Source organism: Nelumbo nucifera, chromosome 3 (genome assembly GCF_055504915.1).
Source record: "Nelumbo nucifera cultivar China Antique chromosome 3, China Antique-T2T, whole genome shotgun sequence".
NCBI classification, from domain to species: domain Eukaryota; kingdom Viridiplantae; phylum Streptophyta; class Magnoliopsida; order Proteales; family Nelumbonaceae; genus Nelumbo; species Nelumbo nucifera.
The window spans coordinates 10,105,228-10,119,440 of NC_142651.1; the positions used below are offsets into that span (position 1 = coordinate 10,105,228).

General features: G+C 36.6%; 1 protein-coding gene and 1 long non-coding RNA gene across 2 annotated transcripts; one reads left to right on the forward strand and one right to left on the reverse strand.

Moving 5' to 3' along the window:
* The first annotated feature begins 1,210 nt into the window (after positions 1-1,210).
* LOC104593236 (spermidine synthase 1) lies at positions 1,211-8,492 on the forward strand. Its single transcript, XM_010253003.2, has 9 exons — positions 1,211-1,727; positions 5,279-5,355; positions 5,467-5,589; positions 6,918-7,022; positions 7,312-7,384; positions 7,480-7,551; positions 7,644-7,839; positions 7,995-8,124; positions 8,210-8,492. Exons 1-9 carry the CDS (start codon positions 1,541-1,543, stop codon positions 8,270-8,272), a joined length of 1,026 nt encoding a protein of 341 aa, XP_010251305.1. The 5' UTR covers positions 1,211-1,540; the 3' UTR covers positions 8,273-8,492.
* Positions 8,493-10,314: 1,822 nt separating this feature from the next.
* LOC104593237 (uncharacterized) lies at positions 10,315-11,738 on the reverse strand. The gene is made up of 2 exons (XR_016084424.1): positions 10,986-11,738; positions 10,315-10,873 (listed from the first exon to the last, which is right to left on the reverse strand). It is a non-coding gene; the product is annotated as an uncharacterized LOC104593237 (long non-coding RNA).
* Positions 11,739-14,213: the final 2,475 nt, after the last annotated feature.

Consider the following 14,213-nt stretch of genomic DNA (forward strand, 5'->3'; position numbering starts at 1 on the left):
CGATATTCTAGCAACGAGAGGACCAGAAAAGGTCTTGAGTCTTTGTCTCACCCAAAATTATTACCCTTGGCTAAGTGGTCGTTGAAGCGTAGTTTTAGGTGTCGAATCCATAGAGAAGCTGATTAAACCAACAAAAGGAGTTATCGCTAAGAGTGAATAATGTATAAAAAATTATTTTCTAAAAATAAAAAGAAGAGCAAAAATATTTGAATAAAAGTAACGATGATTAAATGATGAAACTTCGAGATTCACTTGATCGATTTGCTTAACTGGTATTGACTTTGATTCTTATTTATTACTCAATTGCAAGTTTCACATCCCAAACAAACAATTTGAAAATATAACATTGAAACAAACGACAAGAACAAAAGTATCTGTTTTGAGAGAATTAATTTTCGATGAATAACAGAATGATCTATTATTACAACATATCATATTGACAGCATTGTAGTCAATGATCAACTCATAAAATAAATATACCCAATCAATTATTTTCTAACAAATTGTACATAAAAAGAGCATGACTAATCTTATATGGAAATTGAAGAATATAGCTTAAGGGTTTATCAAAATAATAAAAGAAATATCTCAAAAACAAAATTAAACATTGAAATCTTTCAAGGAATCAAAGTAAAATAACAAGTAAAACTCATTGATCAAGATTTTCCTTAGCCTTGTTGAAGTTTTAGCCGCGCTTGGACATCATTCTCCCATATTCTCTTCTGTGAAAGATTGAGAAAATAATGCCAAAATAACCTCTGCCAGTCATCTCCCTTTTAAGTTAGATTTTTCTTTTTTATTGTGCTGCCAGCCTCCTCAATCTACTCAATTCGGATCCACGTTTTATCCCCTAATTTTTGCCTAGATAGAAATTGATTTAAAGGAAATTATCAACAGATGAATTATAGCCGTATCTCTTAACTGTCCATAGCCTCAAGAATCACTGAATTTTGACATCGAAAGATATGCCCAAAATACTGGATTATATTCAAAATAAAACGGGAAACAAATCAATACTCATACTTGGTTCATGGAACTTGGCTTGTATTTCTTTGACATATGTTTGGCTTTATTCCATTCAATTATTAATTTTTTTAACATAAAAATTGTACAAATAATAAAATTAATATTTATAAAATTATTATTAAAAAATATTAATTTTAACTTCTTTATTGTACAAATATCAATGCACACTATGCATTTTCATACTTTCGTCAATCTCAACCCTAATTGAGGACTCTATCATTTTATATTGTACTTTGGAACAATTATTTGTTTTGGGATTGTGCTCTTTTTTCTTTGCTTTCTTAGGTTACAGCGCTAGCAAGGAGTCTGGGAGACCGGGAGAGTGAAGAGTGAAAGAAAGAGAGTGTTCCCTAATAGCTTGTTGTGTGCAAGTCTGCAAGATATTATCTTTTCTTCCCATTCCCACTGTTAGCAGGCTCAGGTTTTGGCTTCGATTTCCATTACCAGATAGAGCTTTACCGGTTCTTGTTTCCTTTAGAGTTTTCCAGACGATACGAGGGGATAGAAGAAATCCATGGAGAGTGTAGCAGAGTCTGCTGCATTTTCTACTGATTTACCTGCTAAGAGACAGAGGGAAGATGAAGCTGCGGCCGAGAACAAACAGAATGGTATTTCCGTTGAGATGGAGGTCGTGAAAGAGCCTGATTCTATCTCCTCTGTCATTCCCGGGTGGTTTTCCGAGATTAGCCCAATGTGGCCTGGTGGGTTTATCTTAAATTATTTGCCCTTTAATCTGTTTGGGCTCTTCTCATCTATATTTCGATTTTGATTAATGTTTTATTATTCTTTTTCAGACTGGGGTTGGCTATTATTTTTTGTTCTCTTTGTATGTTCCTTATCTATCTCAGATATTATACTTCATTAGCGTATTTCTGCTTGACTGTTTTGAGTTGAAAAATATGGGTAGTATTTCTACTATTAGCTGGTTATGAAAGAAAAATAGACCAACTTGACCATGTTGTATTCGGAGACTAGTACAGTTCAGTCAGATTACTTATTTATTTATTCCTTATTGTATGTTAATCCTTTATTTTTGGGTTTATGGATTTTTCTTTTCCCTGTTCTTTTCATCACTAATCCGATTGATTTATCATCTCCGTTTTGCTATTAAAAGATTTTCTTTCTCTTCATTTTTGCGCTAACATTCTTCTTGTTTGCTTCTATTTACGGGTTCAAATTGAAATCATGGTCTCTCTTGCTGTGTTATGTCTTTATGGAGATTTTTCCTTTTTTTTTTTCTTTGGAGCGACATATATGGCATCCTAGGATACTATTCTAATCAGCTAGTTCTTCTCTAGGTATTTTGAAGATGCGTGCTGCTCTTTTTTCTGATTTATGCTGCTACTTTTGGTTTTGAAAGAGATGGATTTAATTTTTCATGGACTCTAGGAGGGTCTCTGATTTGAAGCTAAGTTCTGGTCAACAGGTTACTATACTGTAATACGTTTCCTGTGTTTTTTTCTCCAACCGTGCCTTTGTGTGTTTGGATGCTGAATAAAGCACTGTGTAGGGCATACTTTCTGTTCGGCGCTTCTCTAACTAAAGAATGATTTTTTTACAAGGACCGAAGAGCTAAGATTTAAGAATAGTGGACGATCATCTCTGCATGTTGATGTATTGAACTCGCAGCCTGAAAGTTGGCTAGTTTTACCCCATTTTTCTGGGCTGTGATTTGGCTATTTAAGGGTCAGGTTTTATGCCCTCCCTCTTCCCCTCTTCTGATGTTTAATTAATTTTCAATTTTGTTAAATTTTGAGATTGTTGGGAAAAGGTGGGTAGGATTAGGAAATGTCCTTTCCTCAGGAAGGGCGCATGTGAAGCCCGACCTAGCTGCTGGTTTTGGAGGGAGAAAGTAGAGAAGGTTCTAGCGTCCAAGGAGCAAGCCTTAGTTAGCCTTTGTATTTTACTTTGGGTGTCCTCTTCTTTTGATGTTTTTTTGTCATCATTTTCCTTTTGATGTTTTTTTTTTTATGAATATTTTCTTTTGATGTTTTACCCTTATTTTCTAACATTATATGCCATGCTTTTTCATGTTCACACTTGGATCAGCCAGGGCATTTTTGGATGTTGATTATTTAGAAGTTTATTTACTTTTCAACAATTTTTAGTAGTCTTTGGGAGATGTTGCCATTGGATAGGGATTGCTCAATTGTTTTCCTTTTTATTGGCAATAGAACTATACATTCATCCAAAAAGTTCCATTTCTTCCTTTCTTTTCACTTCAGTTTGTGCTTTTTTTAAAATCACTACGACCCCCTAAATTTTCTCCTCTACCATAGCAAGCTTTCTATTTTTTCTATTCTATTTTACTCAGTGATTTAAAATACATTCCTGAGGTGTGCCTAGGCACACAGGCAAGGTGCATTTTAAGGTATGTGCCCCGTCTAGGCCCCAGGCACAGCACTCTCAACAGGTGTGTGCCTGGTGTGCACTTCAGCCCAGGTGTGTGCCTTTTCAATCAAAATTTTCTCTTCTTTTGCTATTTTAAGCCTAGCGGTTGGGATTTTTATCATCACATTAGTTATTTGAAGTAATGCGATTGGGAAAGAAGTAAAGAAATTAAAAGTTTCACATGCTTGAATATTTTTTGTATGCTATTTTTATTTTATTTTTGCATTTTCACTTTGAATATGCTTTATTTATTTTGGTTTGCGTTTGTAGGCTTTTTAAAACATTTGGTTTAAAATTAAAATTCATTTTTTTAATATGTTATGTACTGCTTTGTGCCTCGGGCACAAAATGGCCGTTGAACTTTTTTTTTTGCACCTTGCACTTTTAAAACACTGATCTTAACTCTTATTTTAATTTTTTTTTCTGGTGATTACTTTATTCTATCTCTTTCATTGCAATTAACCTTAACAGAAGCATGAATCCTGGTGCTTATTGGTACCATTTAATTATAAAGCTTCTTGTACTATTTTTTTTTCTTGTTAGTCCTTTCTTACAATTTAGTTCCTTGAATAGGTTAAATTGATATCTAGGAGGGAGGGAGCACAGTGAGTGAATTAGTAACAGTCTTGGATTTTTTATGTGCATACATCTCTGGAATGTAATTATGATTACTGATTTTTGCACTGTCCAACTGCTTAAAACTTCCATTCATTCACTATAAAAAGTTAAAGAAAACAATATTATCAAGGAAGAGTTTATTATGTCTATCCAGGCCCTGGTATTGTTACGATTTTCTCGTTGTGATTATTTGTGACAACCATTAAAATGCTTTCTTTTCTCAAGAAAACTTACTATATTGCCCCTAACCTTAGTTAGGAGATTTGGAATTTCTCCTAGATGCATCCATGGGAATGCTTCAGCACCCCACTAAAAAATAAATAAATGAATAAATAAAATACAAGAATGGACGCAATAAGAAAGTCACTCTGCATGTCTATGTGCATGGGAATCTCTGCTATCAATGTCTTCAAATTTATAAAGAGAAAAACTCCTTTTAGTGGCAGATCAATGAAGAGGCAGATGATTTAGTTTTGTATGGTGTCGAGAGGTCTGTTTGACTGTATCTCTTGGTCATTCCAGCACTCTGTGTTCTCTTCATTCTTTTTAATAAATCTTGCTATCTACTAACAATTCTCATGCTATGGAAATGATATTTTATTTACTGTGGCTTATATTTTCCTGCCCATTAGTCTGTGACTCTGTTCAGGTACTACATTCTTGGTAGTGTCTAGATTACATTGTTGGTATGATTCCAAATTTTCCTGAAATGTGGCTAAGCTTCCTTATTTCCCCAAAGTGGAGACTTAAACCTCCTGGGATTAAAACACTTGAAGCTTCTCTTTGTATTTCCATAACATTTGGAAATTTTGATTTACCAGCAAAGTTTTTATTTGTAACATGTAAAAATTTGAGATCTTGGTGAAATGTTGGAGAAACCTGATTTTATCAATCTCCAGAAACTGGTTGTGATTATGTGGTGTTGTGTGCAATTCCTTTTCCGTTAGTACAAATTTCTTGTTTACTTATGGAAGCAACAGACATGTGGTTTTGTCAGAGGTTTACTATTCCAAGCCTCCTTTTCTGATCATGTATCTATGTGCATAACATGTTTGTTTGTAATGCAAATATTATATAAAATTTTAATGTTGGAACTTCTTTTTGTAATTCAAGTTGGAACTTAAGGTATTATAATAACTGCACATTTTCTTGTAATGCAGCTTTTAATATTATTCTTCACCTTAATAAGAGGATGTACAAGGTGGCATGCATAAATAACAGGACTTTATTTTTTCTTCTGTAGGAGAGGCACACTCCTTGAAGGTAGAAAAGATCTTGTTCCAGGGAAAATCTGAATACCAAAATGTTATGATATTCCAGGTAGCGTTCAAGTAAACAAATACAAGTTCTCTTGCTTGCTAATTATTTTTCTCAACATATTACATATAATTTTATATTACTTAAAATGCACTCCTGTATTTCTTGTTTTAGTCATCAACATATGGGAAGGTTCTTGTCTTGGATGGGGTGATTCAGCTCACAGAGAGGGACGAATGTGCATACCAAGAAATGATTACTCACCTTCCCCTTTGTTCTATTTCAAACCCCAAGAAGGTAGTTTCATACTTTATACAGAACTAATCAATATTCATACTGTCATTATTTATTAATATAGAAAAATAAAAATTATATTAGTTATATATTTACCTTTGCTGCTAAGATTTTGCTGCTGCATACTTAGTATAAGCATAGAACCAAATACTTGTGTCTACTTTGTGCAGTTTGAGTAGTATCATACTATTATGTCTTTTATCTTTAAATTTTGAGATGCCTCAGCCTAACCATGTTTCTTGACAGAAAGGCTTTTATCTCACTTGCATATATTTTACTGTACTCTAACTGCTATAATACATGTTTGTCGTGTATAATCTTTCACACATAATGGTGATGCTGTCATGCATACTTATTATATCTGAACAAGACTGAGTTGCCTGTTTCCATGAATTTTAATTGGGTAGGGAGGTTTCTTTGTATTAGTTTAGCAGGTGTTACCACCTGTGCAAAGTGCCTTGGGTTGCCTGAAGTGTCCATCCAAGCCCAACCCAACCCATTATTAGGTCAGGGAAGGTCTAAAATGCTAGTCTGGAAATGTGATGTTTGGGTTGAGCCTGGTGGAATCTGACTTAGTTTACTTAATATTTTTGTGATCTATTCCAATTGCCATTCCATTGTTTCTTTTCTTAAGCACATGTGAGCATGGAAACAAGCAGTTAATGGAGTTAGAACAGATAGGGGAGCGTTTTAAAAAAGAGAACTTTGAGATCTCAAAAGTGGGGTACAGATAAAACAAGTTACCTACAACTGTGATAAAGGAAGGGTTATTTAAACTTCAAGACAAGAATCTGGACCCCCTTCCCAACCAACACATATAGAAAGTGAAAAGGAGAAATATTTATTACCCCTTGTTTGGATGGAAGTCTATTGACAATTTTTTAGAACAATGGGATATCAAGCGTGGGTTTTGCATACAAAACATAGGTAATGGCTTATGAGAACATGCTTAAAAAGAGGAAAAAATTTGGAGTTATTGAAAATAGGTAAAACATGAGAAGGGCTATTTAAGTTTGACTCAAGAGTCCAGAGTCCTGACCCTCTCCCCCTCTCTATCTCAAAAAGAAGTAAAAAAGGGCTTTTTGTGCATGTTTGAGGGTTTCTCGGCCTCGTTGTAGTTCATACTTAATTCAATTTTTTTATTATCTCTCAAAATAAAAAAGAGGAAATTTACCATTGGAAAAAATGGGATATCAAGCATGAGTGGAATAATTTGGAAAAATTTCAACTCATTGGAAGGTCATTTGTCACAAGTATGCAGCAAAACTTTCACAGAGAATAATTGGCACTTAACACTTTTTTTCTAATTGAGTCAATATTTTGTTTCTTAGGTGTTGGTGATTGGAGGAGGAGATGGTGGTGTTCTGCGGGAAGTGTCTCGCCATTCTTCAGTTGAACAGATAGATATATGTGAAATTGATCAAATGGTTGTTGATGTAAGTAAACTGTAAATTATATAGATGTTCTAATTTATTAAATCACATGGATGGAAAATTTTATTGCCTAAAGCATGTGACTAAATGTTGATCTCATGCATTAGGGAAGCTTCTTTGAAAATTTGATCTTTTATATCTTTTAGATGCCAAAAGAATATAGTTTTCCATTGTTCACTTATGGAGCTAAAAAGAAAAAAAACTAAGCAACTATTTTTCCCACTACAATTTCATTGTTCAACTGTTTTTTATCAGCCTGGTTACAGTTCTTGATTTTATTCTCTTCTGTTAGGTTTCCAAGCAATTTTTTCCAGATTTGGCAGTTGGATATGAGGATCCTCGTGTAACCCTACACATTGGCGATGGCAAGTTCTACCTTTATGAAACAGTTTGTTAATTTTTTTTTTCCTCCTTTCATTCCAGTGTTTTATTTTCTTATTGGCTTTGTTTAATCTTGCAGGAGTTGCATTTTTGAATGCTGTTCCTGAAGGTACTTATGATGCAATTATAGTGGATTCGTCAGACCCAATTGGTAAATGCCATTTGCAACCTGTCACTTTGAGCTTAAATGGGTACTTGAGTTTTGTTTGTTTTGGATCCTTAAATCATTACTTCACTATTCAGGGCCTGCACAAGAGCTTTTTGAGAAGCCGTTCTTTGAGTCAGTGGCAAGGGCTCTCCGCCCAGGAGGAGTTGTCTGCACCCAGGCGGAAAGCATATGGCTTCACATGCACATCATTGAAGATATTGTTGCTAACTGCCGTCAAGTATTCAAAGGCTCGGTTAATTATGCATGGACGACAGTTCCTACATATCCAAGGCATGCGCTATCTGGGATCTACCCCTGCTTTACACACACACACACACACATGGAGCACAGCTTGCGTATAATTAACTATACATGTATTTCAGCCATTGCATTTACTATCAATTACAAAACGACTCTACTAATGTTATTGATCAATCTTGCTGCAGTGGGGTGATAGGTTTCATGCTTTGCTCCACTGAAGGGCCAGCAGTTGATTTCAGGCATCCAGTGAACCCAATAGATGTGTGTGGAGATCATGTAAAAACCAAGGGACCCTTGAAGTTTTACAACTCGGAGGTCATCCTTCCTTTCCTTCTCTGCTTCCATCTTGAAACCTCTGTTCATGTCTTATCGTTACTTACAAGAATTTATTCCTTTTCAGATCCACTCGGCAGCTTTCTGCTTGCCATCTTTCGCAAGGAAGGTGATTGATTCCAAGACTTAGATAACTGAGGATCAGAATTTGGATATTGCAGTTTAACAAGGCAGCCATGATCGTTGAATAAAAGCGGGGTTTTAATTTTATTTGGTAGCCTTAGCAGGAGGAGAGTATGTTAAATCAAAGAAAGCTGTGGTGGGAATATTGAGAAATTAAGAATTTATTGTCATCTATCATGTTGTGACTCCTTCAGTTATTCATATGCGAGAGGCACCTTCATAATTCATTCCCAGGAGTTTCTAGCATGAATTATTGTTTTCCTAATTCCCCCTCGTTTCATTGTTGGGATACGAGGAACTGTTTGCTGACGTTGGTATACACACGTATTGTGTAGCATGAATCGTATGTATATGGTTATGATCGACCTGCTTATTGGAGAACCTTGAAGAGGAAAGACCAATGATGAAGATGCAATGAGACCATATTTGGATCGGAAGAAGTGCTTTTTAGTCTAAATGGTTTTTTAAAAAAAAAATCACTTTTAACTGGTGGTCTTTCTACGTTCTAGTTAAAAGATGGTTTTGGCGGGTTGGACCGGCGAACTGCCCGGTTAACCCGTAAAACTAGGACCTGGAGAGCATTTCGGTTTTCGCTTTGGCATGAAAAATATATTTTTTTAGCTTTTCCAATTTGAAAAGCACAAAATATCCGATGAAGCACTCCCAATTCACGAACACGGACTGGAACTGTGGATGTAGCTTTTTGTTTGCTCATTTCAAATAGGATGCATGCCAACACAAAACACAAATTGTTCTCATTTCACCCTAAAAATTTCATCTTTAATACCGGTTACGCGTCCATCAACAGGGTGCTTGCAAGGATTTCAATTTCATTGAGGGAGACTTTTTTTGGGTTTTTTTTTAAATCCACAGCCAAGAAAGGCAACCTGAACGACTTCGGCAGTGCGCAATCACGAATACACAGGGCGCCTCACACCGACCTCATCATGCATGTAAAATCGGTTGCAGATCCGATCCCCCCAATCACTGTTTTGAAAAACTCAAAGAAAGATATTATAGAAATAGAAGCAAGTCCAGCTCAATCCATTCGGTGATCGGAAGCGCTACCCACAAAGCTTCGATTCGAACATGGTTTGTAGCCACAAATGTCAAATAGGACCCATTAATAACAACATACAAATATACAAATCTGAAACGTGTTTGAGATGTGCAATTATAAATCAATAAATTGTTGGTGGAAGTTTTGTAGGTAGCAGATCCCGTATCCCTACCATGTGTTGGGTTGGGATTTGAACATACCGTTACTTCATAAATGGTGCGTTTGTTTTTCAAGAATCTACTTATTTGGGTAAGGGAAAATCTATGATACGAAAAAGATATGATATGGAAAGAATTTTGATCAATCAAAATCCATCCATGAATTTTGATACATAATACGGTTATGATTCCAGTTTGTTGGTCAGTTGCTTTTTCGGATATCATATCTTTTCCATGGTAAGTATATATGTCTATGTTATTTTAATTCCTAGGAGATAAGTATTACTTATATTGTTGTATATCTGAGAAAACTATATTTACCATGATACCTATAGCTTATTGAACAAAGAATACAGTAAAATTGGTCAATGAGAATTACTTTCATGTTGACCAACTTTCCTCCTATTTCCTCAAAAAACAAACAGGGCCAGAGTTAAAAAAAAAAAGGTTTTTAAAATCAAACTGGACAATGAATCATTTAGGAGTTTAGCTCCCAGGTCAAATGGTCCGACTGTTTGAACTGAATGGATAGCCCATTTTGACAAAATAAAAAATAGCCAAAAACCGTTGTTCGAGTCGACAGTTCAAATGATTTGGCCACCCAGATAAACATTGACCAAATCAACGATCTTTTCCCAAAAGACGGTTCTAAGGTGAAATGGAAGTGACCGATTCCCAATTTTTGTGATCCGACTGTAAACATTGAAAAAAAAAAAAAACTAGGGATGATCATGATGGGACCGGGCAGAAATGATCAACCTAAGTAGTAAATTATATTTGTTTATTTTTTGGGTGGGCAAGTGTAGATAGTAGTCGGGAGAAACCACATAATTGCTAATCGACGGCCTGAGTCCGGGCATTTGGGCTTATTTCCCTTTTTGTTAGTCTTTATTGAGAAAATTACACAGTAAATACTTGCCTCCACGCCCTTTCAGTTAAACACATACACTGTCGTGTGATATTAACTAATTTGTCTCAACTTCTCTACCTTCCTCCACATCAATCTTCTTCTCTAAAATGCGTTTTTTGCAATCATAGTAATAGACCATGCAAACAATCCACTTCACCGTATTAACTAAACATCCCAAGCTAACAAGCATCGATGTGCTTAGGATTCCACCCAATTTTCCGTGGCCTGCCATATATTGACCTGAAACCATGATACAAAACGACCAGACGAAGAAGACAGTGGTCAAAAGAAGTCCACGTTGCCTGCTTCCTCTGCTAAAATAGACAGAGGCTTCCAGTGTTTCAATCCCTCGTCTCTCCTCCAGAATTGAGATTACGATGCTCATATTCCATATGGTAGTCCAATCCAACCATTTCACAAACAGGGCGATGGAAAAAACCCCACCTAACAATTTGAAGAAAATATCACATATGACACTTTCTGCTGCGAAAAAGAAGTAATAGGTCACAAGCCAAATCAGTGCCAGAAAAGTTAAAGAAGACATCAGAAACACATAGATAGATGTGATCAGAGGCCCTCTCATCAGTCTCACCCCTGCTCGGGCTGTTGGGTATCTGCAACATCTCCTTAAGACTCACTGGTGTCTCTCCTGTATAGATCAGAGATGCTGAATGAACCACAGCGATTGTGTTGAGGAGGTAGAAAAGATGGAGAGGAACCAAACGAAGGAGACCCAGTTGAATAATTCTATGGGACATAGACCGAGCCAATCTCCCTGCAGTCTCAAGTGGTGAACTCCAGTCATAGAAATAGACGGAGCTAGGAAAGTGGAACTGGATGGTATAACCGAAGGAAAGTGATCTCATAGCTGCTGATGCTTCAATGAGGGACCGTTGTACAATAATGTCATGGAGTAGCAGTGTGAAAAACAGAGGGAGGGAAGTAGTGAAGGCGAAGATGAGGAAGCTGGGACTCTTGTAAGGAATCGTCAGGGCTGATTTGAGTATCCCAGAGAACCCTAATTTCTCTCTCATCATGATCCGATTGCTCTGCGTCTCCATGATTTGGGTTTCTGAATTAAGGGTTTATTTAAATGTTGTAAGAAGACCGACGAAGTCTTCGCGGTGGTTGTGGTTGTGGATCACTGAAGGACGAACTCGCAGTTGTTGCCATAGACCAAGGCGTATGTTATCCGGGGAAGAAAATTGAAATCCTTTTCACTTTGTTGACCGGTTGACCCTCTAAAATCTAAATTCATTCACTTTTGGAAGTTGTCACTCTCCTCTCTCTCCAGGGAGGGGGATGACCTACAAAAACGATGGCGTATGCGTATACAAGCGGGCTATGCAAATGCAACCAATCTTGGGTAAACACGCCCTTGAATTGAACTTTTGATGCAAATGCAACCAATTTTGTTCAGTCCACCTAGGTATTTTTATTAGTTTTTTTTGGGTTTTATTTACCTTGGAAAATTCACAGCCCACTTATGAGCAGTGCTTTCAACCGGCCGGTTGAATTGTTCAAACGGCCATCCTATCAAGATTCTGGGTTTGGTTTTAGTCATAGTTTTTAAAACCGAATCGGTCAGGGTCCGGTTACCAGTTTGAATGGTTAACCGGCCGGTTCAGCGGTTTGCTGACCAAAATCAACGGTTTTGAGGGAAAAAGTGGTTTTGGGGAAAAACGAAACCGATCAGGTGACCGGTTCCTAGTTTTTCCGGTCCGATTTTGAAAACTATGGTTTTAGTAATACTCAGAGAATAGTCAAAAAAATGTGGAGTCATATGGTTGGACCATTGACCTGTTAAATCCAATAACGGGATCACAGATTGTATACTAAAATGCACGTATATATAGATTTCAGGAATCTATAACTATGCACTCTAATATTCAATTAGAGCGATTTTTCTTTTATTTTGGGTAATTTTTCAAAATCTATGCGTCACAAGGGCCATAGGCACCTTGGCCTGCTATTTTTGTCCTAAAAAGCCTTTAGCTCCATTTGGCCCGCTACACACATGCACACATATATATGTATGAATTTACATATTGTTGATGTGGTATGGTCAGACCCATTCTACCAAATAATCAGACCAGTGACCCACGACTTGAGATAAAAATGATACGACCTATAGGTTGGTTTTTAAAGCATTGCTTGTGAGTGGACTGAAGTTACTGAACAATAAAAAATTTAAAACCCCTTAACTTTTCCTCATGCTCATTAAGTGACCCTCAAACTTTTTCCTTATGCTCAGTTTGGAAGGAATACAAATACAAATATATACAAAATATAAGGTCTTACACTCTACATATTTATATTTGTATTTTGTATGTATGCAATGTATATATTTGCATTTTTACTCCTTCCAAACTAAATACAAATACAAATTTATAAATTACAAAATCTTGTATTTTATATTATTTTGTATGTATTTAGATTGTACTTATTTGTATTTGTATTTAGATTGTACTTATTTGTATTTGTACTCTTTTCAAATAAGCCATAATTGAAACAAACTATACAATCTACAAATCCCAAGTGGTCAATCGGACCCCTTAGTCCTAATGAATTAATTTGGCAGAAAATCTAGTAGCTCGTTGTACATGATTTTATTTGTAGCTCACTCGAAGATTCTGCCAAGTGCCAAGTCGTTAAAAGAGAATAATCCTTACGTCACCAAGGGATTCCAGTGTTGACATGAAATCAAATTTCTCAACCATAACTTTTGAGGAAAAAGGGGTCAGGGAAGTTATTAATGATGCCTGCACCAATACCAAAAAAAAGAAAAATAACACCCCATTCGTGAAGCTCAGCGGCTTCTGAGATGATAGGAAACTCTGAATAGACCAGATCGGCTGTCACTCTGTCAGCAGGCCATTTTTTGGGTGTCCCTTCAACCAGTTAAGAATTTAAGATCGCATGCCCTAAAGCAGCTGAACCTAATACTCAGCTTATCTCTCCCAAACGAGTGCCAGATCGACGCACTTAACGCCAGGTGCGTACGCTCGCCTATGAAAAATTGAAAAGTAATCAATAAGTCAATATTCACAAGGTTGGCTTTGATTGGTCAAGCTTTCAAACGTGAGATATGGACTCCATGACTTCACTTCCGGCCAGTAGTGTGTGGTTTCTTTTTATGTTGACGAATCAAGAACTGAAGATAAGAGTTTCGGAGCAATAAAAGGCTGGAGTGGATCTTAACGCCACTTTTTTTGTTGAAATGATGTTTTTATTGTTCAATTCGCCCATAAATTTAAGGCCCATATCCACACTCCTTTATAGATAGTTGGCTACCCCCTGTGTGAATTGTGATTATTGTTTTAAAAGGCATCCAAGATGTTGCAGGGCGGTATGCCTCTGTTCTCCAGGCGTAGGTGGAATAATTGAGGCAGTAGCCTAAAAAACCTGGAACGGGATCTGCTCCTTATACAGGGCGCCTCACACCGACCTCACATGCGCATCTTATCATTCATGTTATTATTCATGAAAGATGTTTTCAATGCAGAATGGATGTGCCTGTGAGACACCCATGTGTGAGGAGCAGATCCCGTTTCAAAGACCTGAGTTTAAAGGTTTCTAATAGGGTAAAATATGTAAAAAGATGAAAGAGCATTAGGGAATAGGGACTTGGGGTGGGACCGTGGGAGTCAGAGTAGAGGGTTTCCCTCTTTTCTTATTCGTGGTTCAAACGAAGTGAAAACTACAAATGAATCGTGCTCTCCTCAGCGGCTCAACTTCCATTGAAACGGCTATTAAGGTGATTTTTCCCCTTTTTTTTCTTCTTTCTTTCTTTCATCTTCTGACGCTGCACAAGGGTTTC

Excerpts from the sequence above, each read along its gene's own strand:
- LOC104593236 (XM_010253003.2), top strand. The coding sequence starts at position 1,541 with ATGGAGAGTGTAGCAGAGTCTGCTGCATTTTCTACTGATTTACCTGCT. Across the intron at positions 7,023-7,311 it reads TTGATCAAATGGTTGTTGAT|GTTTCCAAGCAATTTTTTCC; the intron begins GTAAGTAAACTG and ends CTCTTCTGTTAG. Across the intron at positions 7,552-7,643 it reads GGATTCGTCAGACCCAATTG|GGCCTGCACAAGAGCTTTTT; the intron begins GTAAATGCCATT and ends TTCACTATTCAG.